General features: G+C 41.7%; 3 protein-coding genes across 5 annotated transcripts; 1 reads left to right on the forward strand and 2 right to left on the reverse strand.

The window, feature by feature from the left end:
* Positions 1–376: 376 nt before the first annotated feature.
* thap12a (THAP domain containing 12a) lies at positions 377–4,526 on the reverse strand. Its single transcript, XM_080041254.1, has 5 exons — positions 4,399–4,526; positions 3,211–3,328; positions 2,813–2,905; positions 2,673–2,709; positions 377–2,566 (listed from the first exon to the last, which is right to left on the reverse strand). The coding sequence occupies exons 1-5, from the start codon at positions 4,509–4,511 to the stop codon at positions 732–734; spliced, it is 2,196 nt and encodes a 731-aa protein (XP_079897380.1). The 5' UTR covers positions 4,512–4,526; the 3' UTR covers positions 377–731.
* A 2,691-nt stretch (positions 4,527–7,217) lies between these two features.
* On the forward strand, positions 7,218–10,197 carry LOC307260455 (uncharacterized protein). Its single transcript, XM_080040708.1, has 7 exons — positions 7,218–7,291; positions 7,725–7,805; positions 7,916–8,463; positions 8,554–8,863; positions 8,951–9,011; positions 9,184–9,415; positions 9,575–10,197. Exons 2-7 carry the CDS (start codon positions 7,761–7,763, stop codon positions 9,837–9,839), a joined length of 1,461 nt encoding a protein of 486 aa, XP_079896834.1. The 5' UTR covers positions 7,218–7,291; positions 7,725–7,760; the 3' UTR covers positions 9,840–10,197.
* A 1,420-nt stretch (positions 10,198–11,617) lies between these two features.
* On the reverse strand, positions 11,618–26,558 carry stt3a (STT3 oligosaccharyltransferase complex catalytic subunit A). Of its 3 annotated transcripts, none has more exons than XM_080041635.1 (18): positions 26,492–26,558; positions 25,472–25,593; positions 25,301–25,361; positions 25,083–25,204; positions 24,812–24,957; positions 24,101–24,191; positions 23,283–23,389; positions 23,033–23,197; positions 22,761–22,941; positions 22,238–22,393; positions 21,346–21,437; positions 20,999–21,154; positions 20,655–20,843; positions 19,195–19,311; positions 19,009–19,111; positions 15,532–15,720; positions 15,149–15,264; positions 11,618–12,186 (listed from the first exon to the last, which is right to left on the reverse strand). In XM_080041635.1, exons 2-18 carry the CDS (start codon positions 25,557–25,559, stop codon positions 12,148–12,150), a joined length of 2,118 nt encoding a protein of 705 aa, XP_079897761.1. In that variant the 5' UTR covers positions 25,560–25,593; positions 26,492–26,558; the 3' UTR covers positions 11,618–12,147. The 3 variants fall into 3 exon arrangements, with proteins under 3 accessions (XP_079897761.1, XP_079897762.1, XP_079897763.1); XM_080041636.1 differs by having other exon boundaries at positions 25,472–25,590; positions 26,492–26,547; XM_080041637.1 differs by having other exon boundaries at positions 26,488–26,529.
* Between the last annotated feature and the right edge of the window lie 967 nt (positions 26,559–27,525).

Consider the following 27,525-nt stretch of genomic DNA (forward strand, 5'->3'; position numbering starts at 1 on the left):
TTGTATCACATTTCACCACATACTTGAGTGTAAATTTGAGTCAGAACAGATAACTACCATATACCTCATTTGCAGACATTATACCCAAATTGCAAGATGGCAGGGGACAGGGGTGTAGATAAGAATTGTGATACATATTCACAGGCGACTTGAAGCTTCACACTACTTTGTCCTGATGTCCAACTCACCATGATGGCACTAGTCTCTGTGTCCCAAATCTGTCCTGGAAGGAAAATGATGTAGTAAACACATACATCATTACTATAAACACAAGTCTCTGGATTGGTATTTTGACCTCATTCAGAAAAGGAAAAACCAAAGAACACACTCAAACATTTCAAATACAGACCACAAAAGATTCTTAAACCAGAGAGAATACCTCTTTATTAACATGTTAATAAGCCCTTATCCAACAGTGACAACAATTTGCAACTTAATTAAACAATGGAGCTAAGGAATGGACTGCATTGCAAAGGCTGGAATCAGGACTCATTCCCACCCTGGAACGTTTACAGGGTGGTCAACACCTGCTACCTAAATCATAACTATGAAGCAAGACACAGCAAGAACTAAATAAAAGTTAATAACGTCACCGTTTGACACTACAGTGAAGTTGCTTGTTCCTTTACATTTTATATTTGTCCACAACACACTAAACAAAAAAGAACAAGAAAAAGACGTAGTCTTCAAATGAATGATGAGAAGAGCTGTGGATTATGTGTCCAGACGTATCAAACCACAGCTGACTGAGACACGTCCTCCCTCTCAGGGTATGTCTTCATGTACACCTCAACCAGTTCATCCAGGTCATAATCAACATCATAGTTCATGCTCAAAAGAGCAAGACTTTTTGATTTGAATTTGTCTGGCGTGGTCTCCATGTACATGTGGAAGCGCTTGTACGCCACATCACAGGTGTTCTCCATGGCCAAGGTAGGCAGGATGCCCATCAGTCTCAGAACAGCCAGCATGTTTGGGAAGAATTTGACATCGGCTAGCTGCAGTGTCCCCTGCAGATTGGGGGGCACTGTGTCGCCTTTGCCCTTTTTGGTCCATTTGACCCACCAACAGTGCAGCTCTGCAGAGAGGGTTCCTGCATTAGGGATGTCATTCTGAAAGACTTGAACACTCTCTTCATCAGGTTCGGTAGTCTTCTGCTGCTCTATCACAGCAGGGACCAGTGCCAGACATCTCAGAGCCTTCAGGTGCTCCTCACAGAAGAGTCCATTCATCTCTGTGAGGAGATGGTTGACCACAGGAACGGACAGGTGCTCTTTGTAGTAACGCTCCGCTCCACTGGCTCCACCTTCTGACTGATGCTTTCTTAAGTAGGAGCGAGGAACCTTAACGGGGATCTCCATGGCGGCGGCTAGGTTCACCGCCTCATCGTTCCAGAACTCGTGATACACATCGATGTTGTCGGACACTTCCTTCAGGGAGTGCAATACGGCTTTCAGACTGGTTGCAGCAAAGTGGGCGTCTGTTGCTGTCCCTTGCATGTTGGTGCCAAAGGCTCGTGTCAGTGTCAGAGTGTTTTTCAGCACCACTAATGCCATGACAAACTCAAAATCAGCTAGTGCTTTTGAAATCTCCAAAGCACTGTGTGTGACTTGATCATCCCACCTCATGTCCTCGTTGTCATGGACACTGTCCACACAGAGGAGCAATGCCTCCAAGATCTCCACTGCCACCTCAAACGCATCGTTACGTCTGGTCCAGCTGCCCTGACAGATCTCCTTCAGCTCCTTGGCTTTCTCCTCCCTGTCCGGGTAGAAAATAGAAATGGCATTTTCCAACTCTAACTGAAGTAGAGGGGAGTGAATGAAGAATGATTCGACCTTCTTAAAGGCAGACATGACAAGCTGAACCCCTGACAAAGCAATACCATTTGCCAATGACACGTTCAATGTACGAGTAGATCTTGGTGTAAGCACTGCCATTGGATATTTCTCCAGCAGTTTGGCAGCAAATCTTTTCATTTTACTCCAATGTGTCCCGCTGCAGGAGTGGGCCTGTCCTCTACAATGTTCCATATCCAAGCCCCATTTGTCAGTCATTTCAGACAGCAGTCCCTCTGCTAAGGCATCTCCATCTCCTTCAAAGGACAATAATCCAACAAACCTCTCCTGCTGGAAGTTAGACTGGTCCACGTAGCGGAGAAAGACGGGGAGAAACCATTCTCCTGAAATCTTCACCAAATCATCGGTAAGCAATGAGAAGAAGCCATTTTGTTTAACTTCCTCCGCCACCTTACTATGGATGTAGTGCTCGCACACCTCAATCAACCCACTCAGCCGAGAGGAGGGGCAGCACTCCTGATTCACATCGTACCTCTTCTTAAGGATTTCATCTCCACAATTCATGCGATATTCTAACAATGCCTGAAAGTTGCTTGACCCAAGGCCATCCTGTTTATCATCCCCAGGTCCTGTCGGAGGAATGCTTTGCTCTCCCAAGAGTACAAGAACTTCAAATAATGAGCGTAGATACTCTGTGTATTGGTCCTTCTCTGGGAGGGCCTGGACATCTTCTTTGACAGACTCTGCTGCTTTCCCCTTTTTCATTCCTAAAAAGGGAAACAGATAGAGACAGACAGAGACCCAATCAATCATTCATCATGTGACACGTGGGTGTAGGAGACAACGTGTCTTTCTGTTAATATTTCTACTTACTTTTTCTCCCCTTATTCTCAGTTTCTTCCTCTTTTGTCTACAGAATTCAAACAACAAAAAAATTACATTAAAACTACAAAAGTCGAACAATAGAAATAGTTTTTTACACATTTAAATGTAATAGGATTTATTTTACACACCGGCCCTTTGCTGCGTTTCACCTGCCCATTCTGAGGTTGGCTCGCTGGAACAACAAAGATGGTTGGTAAAGCATCCTCCTTCAACACTGCAGTCTGAGAGTTCGGTAAACAAAGTCAAGCAGAAAAGCTTTATTACATTGTACATATGAAGGTTCTATATAAAATATAACTCATGCTGAACTTGTATTCAGATCATACATATATTTACTAAGTACCACCCAATATACAATATTCATTGAATAATTAGGCTAATAATGATACTCTGACTGCATTAAGCCCCTATCACATATTGATTACAGATTTGAAATTACATTAAAAGCACTGCAAAGTCCAGTGGCATATTTTCCCTGCAATTAAGTCACAACACCTTTTACGACTTGAAAACATAACTTACTTACACTATCAAACAAAGATGGTTCAAAATGTTTTCCACAGAGTCTGTAGTATCTGTACAACTGGTCAGGGGATTTGTCTGAGAGATCTTGCCTCTGGCAATTTTCAACCCACTTCTTGGACCTGAAAGGAGAGGTTACACCAAAATGAGAACATGTTTAAGAATTGATAGAAATGTGGGCTTTGCCGTTCAGTGATTCAACAATTTAACACATACATTTTTCCAATAATAAATTACTAGTAACAATGACTGAGAATCCAATCCATCCAACATCAACAGTTATAACATATTTAAAATGTCCTATATATTATTATTGAATAGGAAATAAGGTGTCTTCAGGTCAAGTTCGCATGATTAATTATAAACGCAGCTTGTGTTGACAGTGACACACGTTATAATGCAGCACCACAGTTCAATTGGGTTTGGTACTGGGCATCGCTCTTTTGTTTGACTCAAATGTAATGAATGTGCAAGTTGTGGATTGATACAGATGCTTATGCTAGAACAAACAACAGCAACATGGTCATACTTTTAAAAAGGGTTCACACTGGACTAACAGACCTTTTCATTGCAGATATTTGGAATTGTCAAAGCAGAGAAGGCACAGGTGAAACATACCATTAGCAATGGCTTAATAGTTCCATCAAGACTCCCTTTTATAAGCCAGCATGCCACCAGCCACATAAAACTAGGAATGCAGCATTTTATAATGTTATAATACACACGTGCTTCTCTTGTTAGGATATGCAGAACTGTGGACTGAAGGACTTGTCTTTTCAGCAGTAAATGCTGCAGGTGTTTGTACTGCTCCTTTACGCTCAGGTTCACCCACATGTTGTATTAGGAACCACCGGCGGCTATGCCTACACATGTGACCAGCCTCCACATGGTCTACACATGTGCCATGTGTGTAGGCTACCTTTCGCAAAAAAACACAGGCACGTGCATCTGTCAAACTTTTAGATTAAGTGTTGCCGATCTTGCTACCGTATTTGTATCTGGTGGAAGTCATAAAGGACATACAACAGGGCTAAATAGGCAACTCATTTTGAACCGATTTCTTTTTTCTTTCTTTTTTTCAACTAAAGTGAGCCCTGTTTAAAATGTGTTGCCTTGTTGTAGTTTACTTGATTTTAGGCGGTTGGACAGCCGACCTTCTAGCTTTAGCATCGGTATTATTAGCATTAGTTACCTTTCTGGATCCTGCGGAAACCGGAAGAGTGGTTGCGGCTCGGATTTGCCGCTGGTACAGTTCAGCGCAGCGCAGTGACTCTGCATCTTGAAAAGTACAAATACAAATATCATAAAGCTCTTTTTAGCGGTTAAATCTTTCTGAGGAAAGCCAGCTATGTTGCTAACGATATTTATATGTCAAGCCACTATGAATGTCTAAATACTGTTTCCGACTTAGCTTTCAAAATAAAATATGTTTATTTGGTTTAATAGGCCTACATTAAATTAATCAGATAATGTAAAAGGAACGGTTTTTCTTTCAACATACTGATGATGACATAAGCCGTTTAGAAGCGCTCCAACATGCCCCCATGCCTCCACGTTGTGTCAGCTTGTCAAGTGTGAAAATGTCATAACGGTAGGCTACTACACTGCCATTACGTAACAAATCTAGAGGATCCCTTTAGCTTTGTATTGTGTTGTGTATACTTATTACACTTGTAAAATACACAAAAAATAATAGCAATAGCATATGCTTTTTTGTTTTTGGTTGTAGTTAAGATTTTATTATGAAGGCGAATTAACTTGCTTGTTCGAACCATGGGTTCGGTTCAAACGTTCAAACACTTTTGTAAAGCTTGATTTTTTTTTAGCAACGTTGTTGACATGTAAAAGTATATGCCCTCCATTGTCACAATCTGTTATATATACTTTGTTAAACATAATATACTGTATGCTGCGTTGTGTACAGTGGCAGCCAATAGGATGTCCCTGAATAGACATGTGACCTACGAGAGGTCAAGTGAGCATGCGTTTAATAAACGACTGCATTTCCAGTCAAACAGCAATGATGCCGCACTGTGTGTTATTTCTACATTTATTATATTCGGCCTAGCACTGGGTATGCACGCCAGGATCGTTGAGCGGACCATCTCTGCTAACAAACGTGCATCATGATCCCAATCCGCGCTTCTTTTGTTTCCCACAATCCTTTGCAACATTTTCAAAGCCCAAAGATTGAAAACCATGTTGAAAACATGTCATGACATGTTTCCAAACCAAAAACAACAACTTTAATAGGATCTATTTCTGTATCATTCAATCATTTTCACACTTGTAGGTCCAGGGGTAGGCTAGGCTACTACTCCCGTAGAGGATCAATCCTCAGTAGCAACGAATCACGGGTTCAAAACTTTCCCGTGTTCGTTCTCTGCATGCCATTCTCATCTCTGTTTCTACAGTTATCCATAAACATAGAAATGCCGAAAAGTAATTAAAAATCCCTTATATTCTCTGACTTAGTAAGGGAGAGTGGGGTGAGTTGTGCCAGGGGGGAAGTAGTGCCACCCCTTGTTTAAAAAAAAACATAAGAAATTGGTCATGTGACCACATATTTTGGAAGAGCCATCCATTTGACTCATCCTGCAATGAAGGGAGACATATGGAACGAGATGTAAGCTCATTTAAGCCACAAAAATAACAGTGTTTTGCCTTCAAAGTAAAATGTCCATGATCAAGGTTGTTTGATTATTGTGTCTAAACAATTATAGACACATTTGAAAACATTTGACATGTTTTAATGCTTTAGTATGCTACACAGTCACAATTAGCACAATGTTAGTCCTGAAGATGGCCAGAATGATGATGATGATGATGATGATGGTGACTTTGTCATTGTGAGCTTTGCAGGTAAAACCACCTAGACCTGCTAGGCCCTTAGTTAAGAAAATTGACCATCAATCTTTGTAAATATTTACTTTAAATAAACCTAAAATGAGTAATTTTCTAATGGATTTGTCTTGCTTTTATATAGCATTACAGTTTATGAGATATATCAATGAATTTACCCCAACGTATGAATAATGGCAGCCGAGCCGATTACTCTCTTCATTACACAGGAACTATAATTGGTGCCACAGTAATTTACCAGCTGCAAATATCTGATATAATTATCTTGAAGCTTTTTTTAAGTCTCTGTAAACCCAGACTTAAATAGTCTAAATCAATGTATGATATTGGGTGTTGGATGTCTCAATACGCTTTTCCAAAACAAAAAAAATGCTCTTTTTCTGACCTTTGGTTTTGATACTGAAGTAATACAGACTCACTAACAGTGTTTCAGGATTAAATGTATGGAAAACATCATCCGTCACTGCTTCAGATAATATCCTATTCATTTCATCTCTTTGACTCATTTTATGAGATGGCAAGAAGACCTCAACTAACCTGCTACATACTTTGTTATAAAAATAAACAATTTGTGGAATGTTTAAGTTGTTACATCGCCCTTACCATGTAATGTTCTTAGTTGTTGTTTTGTTTCCTGCTGTTGTTTGAGCATTTTTTTTCATGTGAAAATAAGATGTTATTAAGATCATTGTTCACTATCTAACTAATATGTAAAATTCAGAAGGCCTATGCTTAACGTAATAGGTCCATGGACATACTGGTACTGCCACATATAGGCCGATATATTGACACTATATGTGCATTTTGTGAAGTGTGAGTCATAAAAAAAATAACAATAATGATAATGGATATCACTCTCGTTGAATATGAATGAGCATTTCTCCTGGAGGATGGGTTGTTACAGTCTGACATGCTCTGGGCGTGTGGCAGTTTGAACAGACCGGTATGAGTGGAATTCTATTTGCGTTCAAACATTCAAACCGAAGGGCTGAGCAGTTGCTGCATGAAAGAAAGAACTATACTTTTCCCATTCTCGTGGTTAATTTTTGGGGACATTCTATTGGACTTCATTTTCTCGCGATACTAGCACGACCAATTGCAGCGCAGCAGCACCAAGTCAAATCCCAATGTTTTTTCCGCACTGAGGCAGAGGCAGGCGACGTGTTTTTCTCCAGAGCTGAGCGGCTGAAGATTGGATTTCTACAACAAAATACGACAACAGGGTAAGATAACTTTTATTATTAACAACATTAGTATTATAAATGCCGTCAACGCATTTGAGCAGAATGTAACTACGGCCAACGTCTAGAATGCACGATATGCTTTTATTTCTCATGTCAGCTTCCTTTACATGTTGGGCACGTTACGCCACAAATCACATACTTATAAATAAATATTGCTTTGCGTTTCGTTTTACATCACGTGCCCAACCTACGGTATAATTTGTTCAAATTGTTCTTAAAAAGTAAAAAAAACTAATTGAAACTAGTATTGTTAGCTTGTTGGAGTTTAGACGACAGCGTCATGCACGTGCGTAAAAAGACCTTAGTTGCAGATTATACTGAGGATTATTCTAGCATGTAAAATGGTGTAAATTAATGAACCTGGTTGTTCACATTAACCATGTTTGTCTGTATTCCTTTTTTCGCCCCCCAGAAATTTCAATTCATTTAACCTGGTTGAGGCTTCACAATGGAGAACGTTGCAATTTCAAGACGAAACCAGACCTATAAGAAAGTAAGTTAACGTAATGGATATCATATAGCATATGTCTACAACCTGTTGTGTTTACAAAGTTATATTGAGATAGATTCAGTCAATTTATGGTCCTGTTTTGATTGTTTTAGGGAAACAAGGAAAATGCTCAGCCAGTGTCACATAGCCGGGCCCTCCACACTGAACATGCTGTCAGACACCACAAAATTGTTTCACAAGCTCCAAAGCCGCCAGCTGCTCTGCCATCATCCAAAGCTGCTCCTGGCATGTACAAAGGCAAGGTCATCCAGTCAAAGATTGGATCCATTTGGAAGTCCAGTGCCACTGTGTGCCGGGCAGAACCCAAACCATCAGCACCTAAAACAGAGGGCAAAGTGACAAAGAGAAGGTCCCTATCTGAGAGTGACATCCGGGGGAAACAGAGGGCCGCACCTACAAACTCCAGGTCTGTTTTAGACAGAGTTACTGTCCCAGGCCGCCGCCCTGCTGCAGCCTGCTCTGCTCACCCTCCCACCAGAACCAACACAGCAACACTCCACACTAACACACACACCCAGGGAAGAGGGACTCGCAACGCACTGCCAAAGGCTCCAGGGACAGAGAAGAAGGTCAACAAATCTGCTGTCTCAAGTTCACTCAGCCAGTACAGATTTACCATGGAGACTGCAGAGCAAAGAAGGTAACATTTTTACACAAACACATAAAATATTTGCTCTGATGTAACTTTACATCAGAAACATTTTTAAATGTATTTTTGTTCCCTTTGCAGAGCCAAACTAGCCAGCTGGCAGGCTGCCAAGGGCAAGACTGTTAAGAGACCAGCCATGACAGCAGCAAAACCCAAAGTCTCTTCAAACCCCAGAGCCCATCTCAAACCACAGTCTCAGTCTCTGGTTGAGCTCCGGCCAGCTGCACAGTGCAACCCTCAACCTGAAGCCAGTGTGGAAGCATATAGGCCTCACTGTGCATCCACTCAGCCAGCACACAGCCTGACTCCTGTCATAATGAACACCACCCTGGACCTGCTGGAGACCTCTGAGGCAGACCTGCCTGTTTACCCAGAGGGCTCGGTGGATGACGTAAGCAAAGGGCCAGGGTTTCTGGATTACCAATATCACCTCCCACGGTCATAAAGCATCTTCTTCTCTTTGTTGTCATTTGGACAGATTGTTGTGAACCTGTGTGATGCTCTGGAGGCCTTGGCCACGCCCTCTACATGTGACCATGGTAAGCTCCCCTGCAGAAATGCTGCATTTGGTAAATGTAGTGGTATTAGGTCAGTTCTGAAATATATAATTGATCTATTCGGGTCATTGACATATGTAGTCGGATAAATAACAGTAATCATGACTGCCTTTTCTTTGTATTTACACAACTCTCTTGTGACTGTTCCCATTAGAGTGTTCACAGGTGACGGATGTGTGCAAAGATGAAAGGGAGAATGCTGAATGTGAAGAGAAGCCTGAAGATGTTAGCCAGAAGCTAACGGAGGAAGAAGTGAAGCATGAAGGAGAGAGTGAGACAGAGGATGGGGAAGTAGAAAGTGATGAGGATGTGATGGAGAGCACACCCAGGATGGAGGGAGCTTCAGTTGTCAAGTACAGCGTCAAGACCACTCCATACCTGCAAAGGTGAGTTTATTAACTTTCACTTTCACTCAAAATAATAAGTCTTTTGCCTTATCCTTTCATTCAACTATTGTTTATCAATTAATTTAATGGCCACTCTGTAATTTATTTTCTTTTTTATCAAATGTTTTAACCTCCAAATATCCCTTTTATTCTTTTTAGTGTGAAGAGGACAATTGAAGAGGAAGCCAGCATGAATTCCTGCAGGAGAAAGAGCAACATCAAAGATCTGAAGTTCCTGACCCCAGTGCGCCGCTCCTGTCGTATCCAGAGGAAGAGCTCTGTGCTGCCCAGCATGCTGGTGGACCATGACCCCTGTGTCTCCAGCCTGGCTGAGCTGCTCACCCTGGACCAGGAGGCTCATGCCTACATCTACAGGAAGAACCCTGCTCTCCTGGAAGACCTGCCAGACCAACACACAGCCTGAGAAGATAAACCACTAGAAATGTATGGGACTGGAGCTAATGGACACTTTATATATAATGTTACTGTTTAAAATGTTCCACTAATCAATGTTTCTAAGCTGAGTATTGTATATATTATTTTAATGATTTGAAGGGGAGGGGCATACCTCCTTTCTTCTGAATGTATAACTCATTACTATCCCCTAACACTATATTCTATGTTAATATGAAGTTGATAATTATTGCCAAATGTGCCAAGTACAATAAAAGAAAGTTGCCTAATCCTAAATAGTTGTGCTTTAATGATAGGAAGCCTAACGAAGTACCGGACTTCTAGAGTTGATAAAACAACTTTATCTTCATACAGCCTACATACTGTACACACAGTACTCGAGTTGAGGGGGGATGGCATCCCCCTTGGAAATAAAGATCGCAAAATCATTCCCCTTCTAAAACGGCCATCCCACCTTCCCATCCCCTGTTATTTTATCAATGAATGTGGAAATATTTCAACATTTAGTAACACCGGCACTTTGGCTGCTGGTAGCCTACTCCACTCTGCCCTAGATGCCAGGGGCAGGGAAATGTATTTTTTTTCCAGCCAATTAAAAAATGTGAATGTAATATACCATTACCGTTTCTAGTTTCTGATTGGGTGGCCACGGGCTTTCGCCACCTCAAGTCATCTGCTTTTCTGTGGTCAACTCAACTGTCACATTCCTTAATATCAGTGTTTCTGACAGCATAAGTGGATTTTTAATTGAGAGATACTGTCATAATTTTTTTTTTTTAAGAATCTGAAAATTGTATACTTCTGCTTTTCATAGAAAGGGGCAGATGGTTGTTATACTGATGTGGAAAGCTTCTGGTAGCAGTGCTATCATGGTCAGCATTGATGCGCTTACAAAGCTTACATTACAGTAACTGTGCCAAAAAGCAGACGCAAAGATCTTGCAAGGGCAAAAGAATTCCGCTCACGTGCTCAGCACGCTTGCATTTTAGGTATCTCTGTCCACCTATTAAACATATTTCTATCAGCCCAACACCTGAATGGAGCGGCTGTTTAATCTCTGCGCCTTCACTCTAAATATTCAGAATAAAACAATGGTTAACTGATTGCAAGCTAATATGTGAAAAGGGGAGTACTGGCAACCCCCAGTTGACATAGGTAGCATTTGTTGGTGGTGTTTAGTAAAAGGAAGATCCAGACTTAAAATCCAGCCTGCTATTTCGTTGCACTGCTCAATTGGTTGATGCCCAGAAACATCCCGCCGGAGCAATGGAAATCAAAGTACAGCCTGATGGGGAGGAACTGTGGACTACTAGTGGAGTTTCTGTGGCAAACTTCTCAGGTGCTTCCTTTACTCGGGACATGGGAGCTTCAGACTTGTGTGCATTCCAGTAAATCTGCTAGATTTGTATTTGATCTTTTATATACAGTCTATGGTTTGTATAAGACATGGTCGTAGGTTCCACATTTTCAAAATTGATGAAAAGGTCATTCTGCAAACGGTGTGCTATCATGTCTGAAGTTGGCGATTTTCCACATACAATTGAACGCATCATGCATGTCTGAGTGAGTTGTCAGTGCGAGTGCAGACTGCTGTTACGATGCAGAATCTCTGTCTGTACTTCTTATAACTTCTGGGTCACAATGTTGGATCAGAACACAGAAAGCATTCTGCAGGTAAGAACTGACAATGTACTGACTTCATACAGTCAATAATGTTCGGTTTTGAAAGAAACTCCAGAAGTGCCTGCAATTACATGTACAGCCACCAGAAACAAGGTAACTGAAATGTTCAAGGTTACAGCTTTAATGAAAATACCACATTAGTATGCCTTTAATAACAACTATGGGTCCAGCTTTCATACAATTAACATAACTTGCTAAATGCAACAGAGTAGTAAGTTCATCCTTTCAACCAGTTTTGGGTGTAACCCAGATCCATGAACTGCTCTAAGTGAGAATAAAATGAAAGACAAAGCACTATTTTAATCATGTTTAATCCCACTTTAATTGACCAAATAGAAAAAATCCATAGCGCTCTTTAATGAACACTGCTTTCTTTTGACCACTTCATGGTGAATCACACTTCCTGACATGAGGCTGGACGTTTGACACCAGCTCCCTCCGATCTCAGATGAGACATTTCATTACAATAATAATAAAAAAAAATGAAAATCATTCACAAAAAAAAAAATCTCAAATGCAAATTTCTTCCCCCAAACCAAAGTATAAAAAGTACTCTTTTCCCACTCATCTGCAGACCACAGGGGAAGGTGTTCAGTGCTGTGCGCTAAAAGGCTGTTTCACTGCCGGCTGAAGCTTTATGTCCTTGAAAGCCCCCGGTTGTCCAGATCTTTCACCTACAAGATGGAACACAATACTTTGTTACACAGGTCTGTAAAACTGTATTAAATTATCCTCAGATTATTCTATCAAAACATTATACTATAAAACATTAAACGTCCTTGAGCCCAAGGTGACGTCTTCACATCTCTCCCCCAATTAACAGTTCAAAACCCAAAAGGGTTCACCTGACTAGAAAGCAATCTAACTAAAAAAACAATTTGTTTTCTAGGTTTAGATTGTAAAATGTACCATTTACCATCTGTTTCTCTCATTTCTCATAACCTATGTCTCCAAAACTTTGTTTTCCTATGTTTCCAAGAAGAGGTTTCAGAAGAGCTGATGCTAACCAGCAGTGTATGTATCTCTAACAACAGCAGGCATGCAAGCTAGTCACCTTTCGGCAAATTTTGCCATTTTGGAAACAAAATTGGCCATCTATGCGATTCGTGGAGATCCGTTGAGAAAATATTTTGGGAGGGGGGGAGGGGGTCTGATGGCCAGCACTGTGTGTGTGGTGTGGAGCATGCCATGGACCTATTAATAAGGTGGAGTGACCATAGTGACTAACTATAGCCCCTTTTACACAGAGATTGCGGCATATTGACGGAACAACATCACTCCAAAATGCCGGCTTTGCTTGCTTCTGTGTTATCTCGCTACGCGCTGAGTCCAACATCACTGGGACTGTTAACCAAACTGACAAAATCAATCCGCTTCACCTCTGTGTCTGTGTGTTTGTGTGTGTGACAGGTTGGTTGTGAGCGAGTCTCTTTGTGAGGGTATAATGACCGTTGCTAAGGATCTACGTCATAGTTTTGATGGATAGACGTCTACAAACAGGGCTGCTACTCGTTCAGAAAACAATGGAATACTTTTTCAACATGACTTTGCATGTATCAGGAGAGCAGGGTTTGGCCGCATATTGACAGTTAGACAGTAACTTCAGGCTGCAGCCCGCAATGTAAATGTTCCACAGTAATTTTCTCTGTGAATTGTGTTATTTATGTTGGGGGATAATGCTTTGTTAGCTAGATGGAGCTCTTGTTAAACATATTGGCCGATTAGAATTATCATTTGTAGAGTGTGCGAGTCTTGAGTTGTGTTAGCAAAACAGTAGCTCTGTGGCTAACAGCTGAGCCGGAGCCTTCAGTCAGCTGAAGCAGACGGGGCGAGCAGACTATTCCCCCGTTACTAGGTCGTATCCTTGGTTGTTCCTATTTACTGGCGTAACAAGTAAATAAGAGCTGCGCGTCGGGCTCCTGCTTCAGCTTGTCGGTCTTTATTTCTAGCAAGTGACCCGTTCGCTATACTTTATCCCTTACTTAGCCTAGCTTTCCCATTGTACAACTTCTCCTGGGCAGAAATAGACTCATACACTCTGCAAATTGAAGCGCGGGGGTTTGGATTGAGCAACGGACTTTATGATCAGATAGATTATACGCCGTTCCTTTTATTTGGTGATTTTTACGGGACATCAGGCCGCCGTGATTAATGTTAAACACACGTCCTTCAACTGCTAACATGGTCGCATGTTTAGAACGTAGGCTATGGAACGTCAAACGCCCCCCTGTTCCGCAACAACAAGCTGGAGCATTTAAACAGAGAGGCGGAACTGATTGTGTCGGGAATCTTACTACCCCCCGAGGTAGTAAAATTCCCGGAACAATCTCTCGCACCTTTCTTCCCTCGTTCCGCAACGGTCGCATTTATACAACAGGGCGGAGGGCCGAAAGGCCGGCATATTCCCGGCTTTCACTGGCTGTGTAAAAGGGGCTTATGATTGACGGATGTTAACTCCTATCATATGAGTTTTGACGGTCATTTGGCCAATCAGAAACAGTATTTGTCATTGAGGGGCGGTAACATCAGTCAGTCAGAGCCTTTATATGTCCATGGTCAGAGCGTCTGCAGGGAAGTTTACATTTTTTTCTCTCCGAGTCATCGGAGCGTTCAAGTAGCCGCAGCCGCAGTACTATTATTTTACCATGTTAATGTGCCTACTTGGTTTATGGGAATCGCTTTTTAAATAAATTCACAGAGTTTGCCAACCGTTGTTTTACTGCCGTTTGCATTGCTTTATGCACGCGCTGATTAACGGCCGCGGTTGGCGGATTGTCACTGGAGATTAACGTGTCACCTCAAGTTAATAATGTGCTTTTGTCTATTGCTGTTTTCACAGTTTTTGAATGGTGCGTGGTGTTCTAGCCGACACACCTGAGGTTAATGTAGTGACTATAGCAGATCAGCGCCGAAACAACACTATCGTCCCATTTTGCACCATTATGTTCCTGCGCACGACTGAGGTGTGTGTGCGTGCGTGAACACGTCAACGAGATTAATTATGGTGACAGAGTGTATTCTTAAAGGCCTACTAAAGAGAAATATAGGGTTAAAAAAAAACGTACTTTGTAAATATTACTGTGATGTCACAGTAAAAGACATCACAGTAATATTTACAAAGTAAGTTTTTTTTAACCCTATATTTCTTTCTGTTATGTCACGAGAAAGAGAAATATAGGGTTAAAAAAAACACCTTTTCTCAGGCTAGGATGAACCGATTTCAATTTTTTTCGCACATTTATACTACATAGGATCTCAGAATTCAATACACCTTCATATTCAAACCGGTGAAGTAGGCCTTTAAGTGTTTGATTGATGGTTGTGTAGCAAAGATAAGGCAAATCCTGTTTGCCACAATATAAATAGTTAGTTTATTGTAAGGGAATTTGGTGTGATTGATTTGAGGCTCCATGTTATTTTCTGTCTTATTCAAAGCTGGTTATCCCAGCATTTTTAACCGTTTTTCTAAGCTGTTTTTAAAGTTTTTCTTGGTAAATAGTTTTGCTCATTTTACTATTCATCTGAATATGCCCCCAGACCACCTTACCGGGGTTTGTTTTCGGACTTCTCACCTTTTTCATGGCTTATGAGTTTGCATGCCTGCAACAGGGTAGGGAGAAAGACTTTGCATTTTACCTTGTATATCCTAACCAGCCAGTGCTCTGTTGTGTAGGCCTCCTCCAACACATCCAGTTCAAAGTCTTTGTTGCCAATCTCAGCATTTCTCACTCTGTCATAACCAGGTGGGCGCTCTGCAGAGAGATCATCCAGACGAATCAGAATCACAGCAACAACATGAATGTGTATGCATTACTCTTTATTGATGTCTTGTCTGCCTGACGACGATGCAACAGCCTAGGCCACTACCTGCTATCTAAAAGTTTTGGCACACTAGTTTCCACGGGGCATTGTGTTCAGTCTTGCTCCATATTGTTTAAATGAAAGTGCTGCATCATTAATCATGTAAACATGCCTGTCCTTTACAACATGTCCCTGCATGTGTGTGTCCAGATACTCACTGGCCTCTGTGTAGACCTGTCCAAAGCGGTAGTAGCACATCTTGTACATGAGGCAGTTTAGCAGCACAGGCGAGCCCTCCCGGTCCACTCTGAACTCTCCGGTGGGAGTGTAGTAGTCGTGCTCCTTGATGTGTTTGCCTGTGTCTGTGCTTCCACCAATACGCACCATCCATAGGAACTTGTTGATGTCTGGAATGCATACAGACACACACATTACAAAAGCAGTTTCAAACATTTGCAGAAATGAGTTTGGTCTAAGTCCTTACAATGCAAAGAAAGAGGCAGCCAAATATTTCCTTGTACTGTTCATTCACTAAAATACAATCAAAATTCAAAAATCCCCATTTGACTGTTGAACACAACTTAAGGCGGCAATGGTTTTTCAAGCAGTGGATTCTGCTGCTTTCTGATGTCTGTTTGGGTTACATTAGGGCCTTCCTAACTATTCAGTGCAGAAGGATTATTACAGCTAGTGTAGGAGGCTGATCTTTCAGGAGTTTTTATTTTTATTTTTTTATCTTATATCTTAAATCTACCGGCAGCTTTCACCGTAGTTTCACCATTTCCTGGTGTGTCCCTTTCAAAATAAAGCTCCCAACAAGCGAAAATGTGGCAAAAAAAAGAAAGAAAAAAAGGCAATGGGGCGCACGGATTACTGTCCAGACTCAATATAGACTCAATATAAATCATATGCATCATAATTAGAATTATCTATGAAATCTCTATGTAGAAAAACAGGGCTTTTAGAAGCAGCGCTGCAGCAGCAGCAGTTGAGACATATGTGTGTCCGAGAAAAGCGGTAAGGTGACGCGCTCCAGAGGTACACGCAGGATGTGTGTGGAGGCCGTAACACTCATTCAACAGCAAAGCTTATAGTCCAGGCAAAGCAGCGTTTTACGACAGACTAATTGTAAAATAATTTTTTGCAGCTTTAATCATTTCTATGAGGTGTCCAGAACAACATACTAAAAGTCCTAAGAAATCCTAGTTGAGGAAATATGTTTAATTCTCATCAATCCGAGCTGTGTGCCAATAAGGCCAGAACACTCCAATGGGGCTATTTTTTTCCCTTTAGTCCTATCAAAATTAAACTTTACAAAATGAAAGTATCCATGAAAAGTAAACATTTTTGTATTACAAGTTTCTTTGAAAATTAATTTTAATATGCAAATGAAATGAGCTATACACTTATCGAATATGCCCAAAATACACCCAAATAGGCTTAATGTTTTCCTTTACTCCTACCACAATAACACTTTACATAATAAAAGTAACTTTTTTGTATTACAAGTTTCTTTTGAACTGAATTTGAATCTGCACATGAGCTCCACACTTATTTAATGTCCTTATTTGCCCAGGCAGAAACACCATTCATATCAGTGATTCTTGAGAACCGGGACAAAAGGCCGTCTTCCATATGCAACTGCTGTTATGTTTAAAACTAAAAATATTTAAAATTGTAGATGTTATTAGGGATTAAGAATAGAATGTCTGGAGCACAATTATCCCCTTAAATGTAATTTTATCATTATGTCAAATATGTCACTTGTTATCTTCTCAAAACGTCCAAATCAGTGTGTCCTCAGAGAAGGTTTGAATCTTTCATATGCAATAAAACAAAATCAAAAATGTACTTTAATGATTAAAAAGAGCTTTTTTCATCAAAAACACTAAATAATCTCTCATACCAATACAAATTGTTTTTCTTCAACACAGTGGTGGGACACTGTCACCACCGTCAGACATTTCATTAAAATGTAATAAAATCAGGCGAAATAAGGGGCAGCTGTCACTTTGAAGGACCTCTTATCAAAAAAAAGGTTGTCTTGTGGCACAACTTGCCCCCGCTGTGGTGTAAGTTGTGCCGTTGGAGAGAATACCATGGGGTAAATTGTGCCATTGATATATATCTCATAAACTGTAATGCAAGACAAATCCATTAGACAATCACTTATTTAAGGTTTATTTAAAGTAAATAAAGTAAATATTTTACAAAGATTGAAGGACAATTTTCTTGAACAAGGCCTAGCAGATCTAATGGTTTTACCTGCAAAGCTCACAATGACAAAGTCACCATCATCATCTTTATGGCCATCTGAACTCTCATCAGTGGTGTCGTTAAGTGGAATTGAGATGTCACTCTCTTCTGAGCTACTGTAGACAATCACTTTATTTTGGTGACCAGCGTATACAGCCATGCCAATGGCACAACTCTCAGAAATGTACTTTGCACTAGCTGCTCCGCCCTTGTAGAACCAACTGCCACCTGGCATATGCGATTCCCCCTCCATTTCTGCCTTAAAATCAAGGCTCAAAACCCATATGTACACCCTGGCTTTTCCTCCCCATTAACTATCTTACCTCTGCACTACTATCTTTGTTTATATGTGGATGTCTGGGCTTTATGTCTTTTATTTTGGTTATTGTTATTTTGCCTTAATTTTTTACCTACTGAATGCACTATGTACAGCACTTTGGACAGTGCAAACTGTTATAAATGTGCTTTTATAAATAAATTGTACTTACTTACTTATAACTCACCTAGGCCCTCTGGCACAAATCACCCCAACCCCAGAATTTTGGATAATAAGCATGATGCAGCACTTTAGGGCTGACATCATGCTAACTATATAGACTCAAAGTGTAGCATACTAAAGCACTAAAACGTGTCAAATGTTTTCAAACGTGTCTATAATTGTTCAGACACAATTATCAAAAAACCTTGATCATGGAAATTTTACTTTGAAAAGGCAAAAAACAGTTTTTTGAGCTTAAATGTGCTTATATCTTATTCCATGTTTCTCCCTTCTTTACAGGATGAGTTAAATGGATGGCTCTTCTTAAATATGTGGTCACATTTCCAATCCAACTCAGGCCACTCTCCCCTATATTGCTCATTTGCATATTCAAATGAATTTTCAAAGAAACTTCTAATACAAAATGTTTTGCTTTTCATGTAGAGACTTTCATTGTGTAAAGTTTTATTGTGGTAGGAGTAAAGGAAAAAGATTAGGCCTATGCGGGTATATTTTGGGTAGCCTATATTCGATTAGTGTATAGCTCATTTGCATATTCAAATTCATTTTCAAAGAGACATGTAATACAAAAAAAAAATTCCCTTTCATGGATACTTTTATTGTATAAAGTTTTATTTTGATAGGAGTAATAGAAAAAAATAGACCCATTGGGGTGTATTGTTGCCTGGCCTTATTGGCACACATCTCGGTTAATGAGAATTAAACATATTTCCTCGACTAGGATTTCTTAGGACTTTAGTATGTTGTTCTGGACAGTTTATAGGAATTATTTATGCTGAAAAATTATTTTATACTTAGTTCTATTTTTGGCTCCAAAATGAGTTACTTTGCCTGACTATTAAGCTTTCCAATCAGACTATTAAACCAAAGCCCATGAAATCAAACTCTATAAAAGTGCCTGTTGAAAAGCCGTAGGGACACTAAGATATTTGGGACATACCGTCTGAAGAGTAGCCCGTTAGCCCTCCAAAGATGACCAGGACGTAGCTGACATCCAGCTCCCTCATGATCTCGTAGGCCCTCTCTTCTGTGGAGGCCATGGCCTACAAGACACGCAGCAGCCCAGTCAACACAGAAACACTTGACAACCATCATGTATGAGAACCCCAAAGGCTCCTCAGCTCACCTGTCCAACTCTGGAGATGTGCGTGTTGTTCCATGTGTTGTTGTCCACTAGAATGGTTCGATTTGCCATGGCAGTTATTTGGTAGCCATAGTCCCACCACGACATGACTTTGGCATCCTGGGAAAACAAAATAAAACTCAATAAGTGAATGGTAGCATTAACAACAATGATGTGTTGCGTGACTTGCGTAGTACCTACTGTAGCAATACATCATCATCAGCCGTGGGTTTTGGGACAGAACATTACAAGTGTAGGCAGCAAGGCTCAACTAATGTGGACTGCTGCAGAATGTGGCCAGGCACTTCCTGTGTCTGTCCTTTCAAATTATATTCCCACATGGTCGAGCCATATTAGGTTGTGTTTTATTTTGACAAGGCGACTTCATTAGAGTTGCCTTTATTTCTTTCATTTTTCCTTGAGTTTTGTTCTCTCTTTTTTTTTTCAACTGAAGACCTTTCTGGCGGACTAATGTTTGGTGGACTATAAGGGGGCTAGCCTTGTCCTACCAGACCATCGTACTTCATTTCATTTGTACAGAAGGTCAGGAATCGATCAATTGACAAACGTTAACTCACTTGAAGGCGGGTGTCTGTTGAAGTTTAAAACTATCGGATCTGCCCAGTGCAACTTTGGATCTGCCAACCAATCGCATAACTGAAACCTGGAGCACAACCTCAACGTCATTGTTCTCAGCCATTCCCTCTGTTCGCTGGTTGGACCGGCAAAAAGCTGGCGGAGAAATCCCGCAAATATACCGCAGACCCAGACTAACTACTGAAGGGAAATTAAAATTGAGTGGTAGTAGGTAGGCGGGCGGTTCCAGGCTATAAGGGGGCAGTCCTAGAGTCTACAATTCAGATCAATGGTTCCTTTTCATTGGAAGTAAGTAACATTTATTTATATAGCACTTTTCACAGACAGGGTCACAAAGTGCTTTACAATGTGCATAGAAAATAAAAGCATAGTAAAAAATACGTCTAAGAATAAAATGAATTAAAAAACCAAACTGATAAAATTAGCAACACAAAAAAAGACAGAAGTTAGCCAAATGCTAGCCTAAACAAGTGAATCTTCAATTGACTCTTAAAACCGTCCACACTGTCAGCAGAGCTAATGTTGGTTGTCAGAGCATTGCAGAGTCTGGGTGCCAAAGCGGCAAAGGCTCTATCCCCACGTCTTCAGACGAGTGTGTGGCATGGCTAGCTGATTTTGGTTAATAGACCTGAGAGACCGGGAAGGGGTGTGTAGGTGAATTATGTTGGCAAGATAAGCAGGGGCCTGACCATGCAGAGCATATAAGTTATGGTGAGAATTTTGAGTTGGATCCTGTAGGTTACAGGGAGCCAGTGAAGGGAGCAGAGTATAGGGGTGATATGGGCACGTCTGTTTGATTTAGTAAGTAGCTTAGCAGCAGCATTTTGAATGGATTGCAGGCAGTGAAGGACAGTTGTGTGACTGACCTCAGGAGTGTTGTGTCGGAGCCAGTAGTAGGCCTCTCTGAAGTCATCAAAGATGATGCGGCTCCCGTCCCCTCCGCGCGCTGACAGGACAATGGAGGGAGAGGAGTAGGCTTCACTAGTCACCCAGGTAGAGTGGAAGGTGTATGTGATGAGGAAGAAGGTCATGACCAGAATCATCCCACTGGCAACCTGGTACAAGTATGCAACACAGGACGTTACCTTTCGGTTCTTTACCCATTACTGTGCTTTAATTCTGACTACTGAAATACATTTGATAAGTAAGAGAAGAGAGTACACATCTGCACAAAAAAGTAAAAGTCTCAATATGAAGTGGTGTCTCCAACCTCATTCTTGATAGGGTAGGTGGCGTCCTGCTGCTTCTTGCTCTTCTTGTCTGGCCGGCTCACATCCAGATTCTTCATGTAAGTGGTTAAGACCTGGGACACTCCAATGCCTGACAGGATGCACATGACTGGAGCCAGGACCAACATCAGACGCACCTGTTGGACAAACACACAGGCTAAACATCAACATATGCACTGTAGACAAGGAGCTACAAGTTCATGTTCCATTTACTAAAGGCATGTTTCATGCTGTGATTAGGCCATCTTCTGGTGACACTGTGGAATTGTGGCAAAGCCCTCAGTCCTTTGAGTGAGTGAGTGAGTGAGTGAGTGAGTGAAGGACGTACCATGACAGCTGAGAAGTACATGCTGGTGACTCCATACATGATGATGAAGATCCTGGCGTCAGACAGGTTGTTGAAACAGTAGTAAAGACCAACTGTAGGAAAGGCAAGGGAACCGTCAGACAACAGCCAACCAGCATCCAGTAAGCTGTCTGCAGCATTAACATGACAGCTGGAGTGATCATACAGGATAGAAACTAGGGCTGTGCGATATTGACAAATAATATCTAGATATTTTAAAAGGATTTTGCCGAAAAAGATAACAACTTCATAATAACTTATTTATGAATATAAAACTGTCTCCCAACACATTCATTGTATTTAGTAACAATATTTATTTTAAGCGTTATCAGCTGATCCAGCTTTAGGTCAGGTTAGTTAGGTTGGATTCTGGCTTCAGGTGGTGAGAACATATGAGCCTCACGGAGCAGACACTTATTACAATTAGAGCGTTTCTGTGGGTGAGACGCATGAGAAAGATAAAAAGCAAAACTCTACTATCCGTCTCTCTCTCTCCGTCCGTCCGTCCCTCACGGCTAGGACACAGATAGACGCATATTCATTGATTTTTTTTACTCCATATTGTCATTTCACATTGTTAAAACAACTATTGAGATATAATCTTAGACGGTACTAGCACACAGCCATCATATAAAGCCCTTGTTACTGGGGCGCCTTTAGCTCAGTTGGTACGGCGTCCCCCCCCAGCAGCAGACCCGGGTTTGATTCCCGCCTGCGGGCGTTCTCTGCATGTCACTCCCCTCTCTGCCCCATTTCACCTCTGTCTCTCTGCACTATCGATAAAGCATAAAAATGCCCCAATTTTTTTTAAATATATATATATATATAAAAAAAAGCCCTTGTTACTCTATGAGTGTCTGAGGTGTGAACTGACCTGGAAACATGAAGACCAGCAGCTGCAGGTCAAAGTAGTAGGAGGACCAGGTGGTGGGCTGGTGCTCAGAGACAGAGGCGATGATGGGAATGTTGTTCTTGGCATAAGAAGGGTCCAGCAGGGAGTAGAAGCGACCGGTCCATGGAGAGATCTTACCTGAGGGAAACAAAGATGCAGGTATGATATTCTGACGGCATGATAACCCTAGGCAAAATACCACACTGTCACGGTATTGCTATTACAGCTCTCAAATGTGTTGTTTTGAAACATCTAGGTAAAAAACTAATAACATATAGAATATTCTGTACATGAATTCATTTTCAGAGACATGTTCACTTTCTACACATTTCTATTTTAGTCAAAGTTATGATGAGGGATATTCTGAACATTAAATAAACTTGCATTAACATCTTGTAGGGGGCGCTAATACCATAGAGCGGTATGACAGAAAATAATAGTGGTTTTGAAATTCTATATGCAGGAGAAAGCCAGTGTCTGTACTGGTGCACCTGGAGCCTCTTACCAGTGAGCATGAGCACAGTGCCCACAGACAGCAGGACGAAGCCCACCAGGGAGATGACGCTCTTGAACAGCACTTCAAACTGCTGGGTATTGAGTTTGCTGCGCAGGTAGTCCACAAAGGCATGGATCTGGCACAGGCCAAACACACCGAAGGCTGCCATGTGCTCTGATGACTGCACCGGCTGGATGACAGGACAGAGAGAGACAGGGAGGTGAGCAGACTCCATCACATGACACGGGGACTTTACAGTCCTCCTCTGTGTTTCACCTCACCTGGAAGCCAACAAAAGAGATCTGCATGGAGAGGATGGTGCCCAGGCAGTACACGGTGCAGTAGGCCACGTAGATCCGGTGAGAGAAACGGCCTGTCAGCATCAGAACCAGGACGTGCAGCGGGATCAGGTTGATGAGGAACACATAACCACCCCAGGAGGAGACCTACATACACAACAAGACTTTACAAAGGATCTCTGGAAGCTACCAAGAACTCCAGTAAAGCATGAACATTGGAAGATCTTCTCACCATGTAGAAGTAGGCTAGTGCACAAATGGACGACCAGTACACTGAGCCTGTATTGACAGCCTTGATCCACATGTAATAGGTCAACAGCATGCAAAAGATGGCAATGCCTGGGGAAGAAAAACACAGAGGGGATGTTATATAGAATCTTTAAAGGTCTCATATTATACACTTTTCTGTCAATATTATATGGTCTTAGAGGTCCCCAATACGTTTTTCTTTAGTTGTTTGCTGAAAAAAACGTTCAGATCATTTATTGTAGTATGCCTCTATACCCTGATTTTCAGCTAATCTCACGATGGCCTATTTTTTAAACCGAGCTGCAGCTCCCCTCGTTTTATATACAATCTATGAGCTCCCCCCGCCCCTGTCCGGAAGTGAAGCCATTGGCCTCTGTCCATAGGTCCATAGCTTGCAGTGCCTGTTACCACGGTTAGGTTTACCCATGAGAAGAATCATGTCTAGTGCTAGTAACGCAGGAGCTCAGCCGCACTTTGAACAGTTTGACATGACCGATCCTTGTCTACATGAAAGACTATGTTCATACAGATACTAATGTGGGGGGGAAGTGGCTTCTTCTCGCTGTGACGACATATTGAGAAGAATTCTGAACGGAGTACATTGAGGGGGAGGGGTGGGGGTTTCAGAAAGGGGGAGAGTGAGAAAAGGAGTTTTCTTTTTTTTGACACTTTGGCAGTCTCTAGGCACATCGTAGACCCATATTTATATTCAAAAACATTGAAAAAGTGCATTTTGCCTAATATGGGAGCTTTAAGTGATATCTTCTTGGAGTAAGAGTGTTATGCACATAAGGTGTATACCTTCATTATCATAGGAGCCAGCAACAGACCGAGAGATATAACCAGGCACCACTGCAATCATGGCAGCAGCCAGGAGCCCAGCTCCTGCATCCTACACACACACACACACACACACACACACACACACACACACACACACACACGTCAGTGGCAATAGGGAGTTGCTCGATATCATCATATCAATCATTAGGTCTGCTGTGAAGACGACTGAGCCTCATGGGAGGGGGGCTCTAACCACTACACCATGAGGGCCTCCAGGCTTAGAGAAACTATAAATGTTCCTGTTTAGTTGACAAAATAAATAGACAATCTGTGAAATCAGTTTTACATTCTTCTGTGGACCTTTAAGGGAACCTCCTCAAGTCTTGAGAAATAAACTTGGATAAGGTCATCAGGGTTCTCTCTGGTTGGGCTTGAGACTCAAAATGTTTGTCCAACTTGTAGCATAGAGTTTAAAAGATGTGTGCACGCAGCTGGCAAGGTGGGCCGAATGAAACACACTATCGAGTTGCATTGAAGCTAAACATATTAGCAACAAAATGTCACCATCTCTTTCCCTCTTCAGTTTTTATTTTGTCCACTTATCTGACTCTTATGAGTCCTTTCAACAGGTTGAATTATTTAGATGAATTGCTGGAGTGCACTTCAGCATAAAACTGGTTCAAGAGTTAGAGTTTCTAGCCTAAAATAACAGTTCCTTCCTCCCTTTACCTTTAGTTCCTTGGTAAAGTGATACGTGACTATGGCAGTGAAGGAGGAGAACAAGGGAGCCAGGAACACACAGACATTACGGATGTCAATGGTGATGTGGAAGAAATGCAGGGTGTGGTAGAGGAGGGCAGAGGTCACCATCAGTCCTAGAGAGAGAGAGAGAGAGAGAGAGAGCTTTGCATTAGAGCCAGCAAAGGCAGACAGAAACCTACTGACATCTCTCTTCTGAACACCTCCAGTGCCTTACTGCTGATCTCCACACTCATCCTACCTGGATAGATGGTGCCACCGATGATCCTCCCCAGAGGATACCATGCTCTGTCATCAAACCAGTTATGGAACTGATAAAACCCTTCCTCTGTTAAGAAGCGGGTGGTACGGTAGTTAAAGTACCTGCAAAGGGAAAAGAGGGTGAAGGGGAGATATCATTTAACAATGGAATAAACATCAACAATCCTGGGAAGTAGCCACATCAGAGGTAGGACTTACGGATCAAACTCGTGGATGACACTTTCAAACCTCAAGACGGAAAAGAGTCTGGTGGAGAATGCTGGGGACAAGAAAAGGCACTCGGATCAATGTGTTGTGTTTAGTTTGTAGTTGTATGAAGATAATTCTGCGTGCGTGCATGTGTGTTTGTGTAGTGAGCATGGGACTCACAGAGGATAGCTGCCATAGACAGGATGAGCAGCTTCAGCAGTGTGTCCTGTTTCTCATAGGACAGACGGAGGAAGCCCATCTTGGTCATGTTGGCGAGTTTAGGGACAGCTCACCGTCACCTTCTGGGAGGAGGAACAAACACACACACACACACACACACACACACACACACACACACACACACACACACACACACACACACACACACACACACACACACACACACACACACACACACACAGTTAGGTCTACAGCTACACATAGCAGGAGCACTGTGGATAACTAGCAAACATAGGTTACTTTTCTTTCTTTTCTTAAATTCATGCAAAACGAGAAAATATTTTCATCTAAAGCCAGGTTGTAACTAAGCAAGCCAGACTGCAAAGGAGATGAAATCAAAGTGTTTTCTATTCCAACTGTTACAAAGTAAACTTCCAGGTCCAGCCCAACCAGATAAGGCCACGCACTATGTGTCGTCAGACACCAGGAAGCACCGCACTGGGAAACGTCTTGTCCACTTAATGCTCTTATAAAAAAGGTCCATGACTTTATGCACGCTTTTACATAGCGACAAATAAACCGTCAAGCTTGCTAATTTAAGCTAACTTTGGAGGCAATACTATTAGAGAGCCTGCCTTTTTAGGAGTGACAGTACAATTTAAACAACCTATCCAACGTCACAAGGAAGAGCAAGCAAATGAGCAGCAACACAAGATTGTGAACTAGTCACCAACACGCAACATGCACAATGAAAATCAGTGCAATATACAGCAATAGACAACATCTTCTAGCTCCGGGCCGGCTACTGTTGATGCTGCTTCCTTACAGTTCAAAATGTGAGTAGCTAGCGAGGCTAACCTGCTAGCTGCTGTATAATGAACACCCTAGCCCGACACCTCTACAGTCTATTTTGAAAATAGCAGTGACGGCTTCCCTTGTGGCAGCAGGACAACAGCCTAAAAGCTAAAGTACTGCTCCAAAATGAGCTAACAGGTTTAATGTTCAGCAAGACTTACTTACCCGCTCGGCTTCTGATACCTTTACACTACTATTCTCACACAACCTTCACTGTGAACTAATCCCTCCCTGACTCCGCCATCTTGTGCGCTCATTGGTTGAGCGTCAGTGAACAGTAATCCTACTCAAATCTGACTGGCTGTTTGGCTGTCATTCAAATGTGCTTCTCTACCTCGCCGTTGTAATGTAGTGACGTGTCCTTAGTGAGGGAAGGTAACGTGTCGCCCCCTAATGGTGCCGTACCATACACCTCTTACAGTACTAGATACTTTTTGTAGTAGCCTAGCCTACAGTATTTTGACAGTGACACTATAAAATTGTGCAAAAAGTATAACATCAATTACAATTATTTAGAGGACAGGATTTAGGTTTGCAGTCTTAACACTTTTCCTTTTTAAATTCCATACTCTTTGGAAATGGAAGAAGGTAGGCTACATTTAGGCTAGGCTACTCTAAGTCAAATCTGAGTGGAGAAAAACAATACTTTCAAATCTTTGTTAGATCTTTACAGCTGTTCATCTGTATAAAGGAAGTGATGTGCAATCTTATCTCGTGTTCAGATAAGATGTATTCCACAAGTGACCATTAAAACATGTAGCCTCCCACTATGATGCAGATTTACTGCTTACTCAGTGGCGTGCACAGACATTTGGGGGGCAGGTGCTCAGTGCAAAATAAGGACACTTTGTGCAGCATAACAACAAGGCATAAGGCTACCTTTTCTACAGGCAATTCAATTGGGAATCTCTGAGCCAAATAACCCAATATTTCTTTTGATGGATGACCAAATGATTTTAAGGTTAATTGTACATAGACACAATCCCCTAGTGTAATGACTTCTAATTACCAGACACACCACATAACAGTTTTTCTCACAGGATTTTGGATAACTAGGGTGGGGACCCTGGACCTACTAGGGGGGTCCGGGGGAGCAAATGTTTAGAAAATGTTTAACCTTTTAAAGTAAAATTCATCAATCTGGTGCACTTTGAGAAGAAAAACTGAGGCTAGACTTCCGGTTCAGCATGTGAAGAAGA

Source organism: Ammodytes marinus, assembly GCF_949987685.1.
Source record: "Ammodytes marinus genome assembly, chromosome: 14".
Lineage (NCBI taxonomy): Eukaryota > Metazoa > Chordata > Actinopteri > Uranoscopiformes > Ammodytidae > Ammodytes > Ammodytes marinus.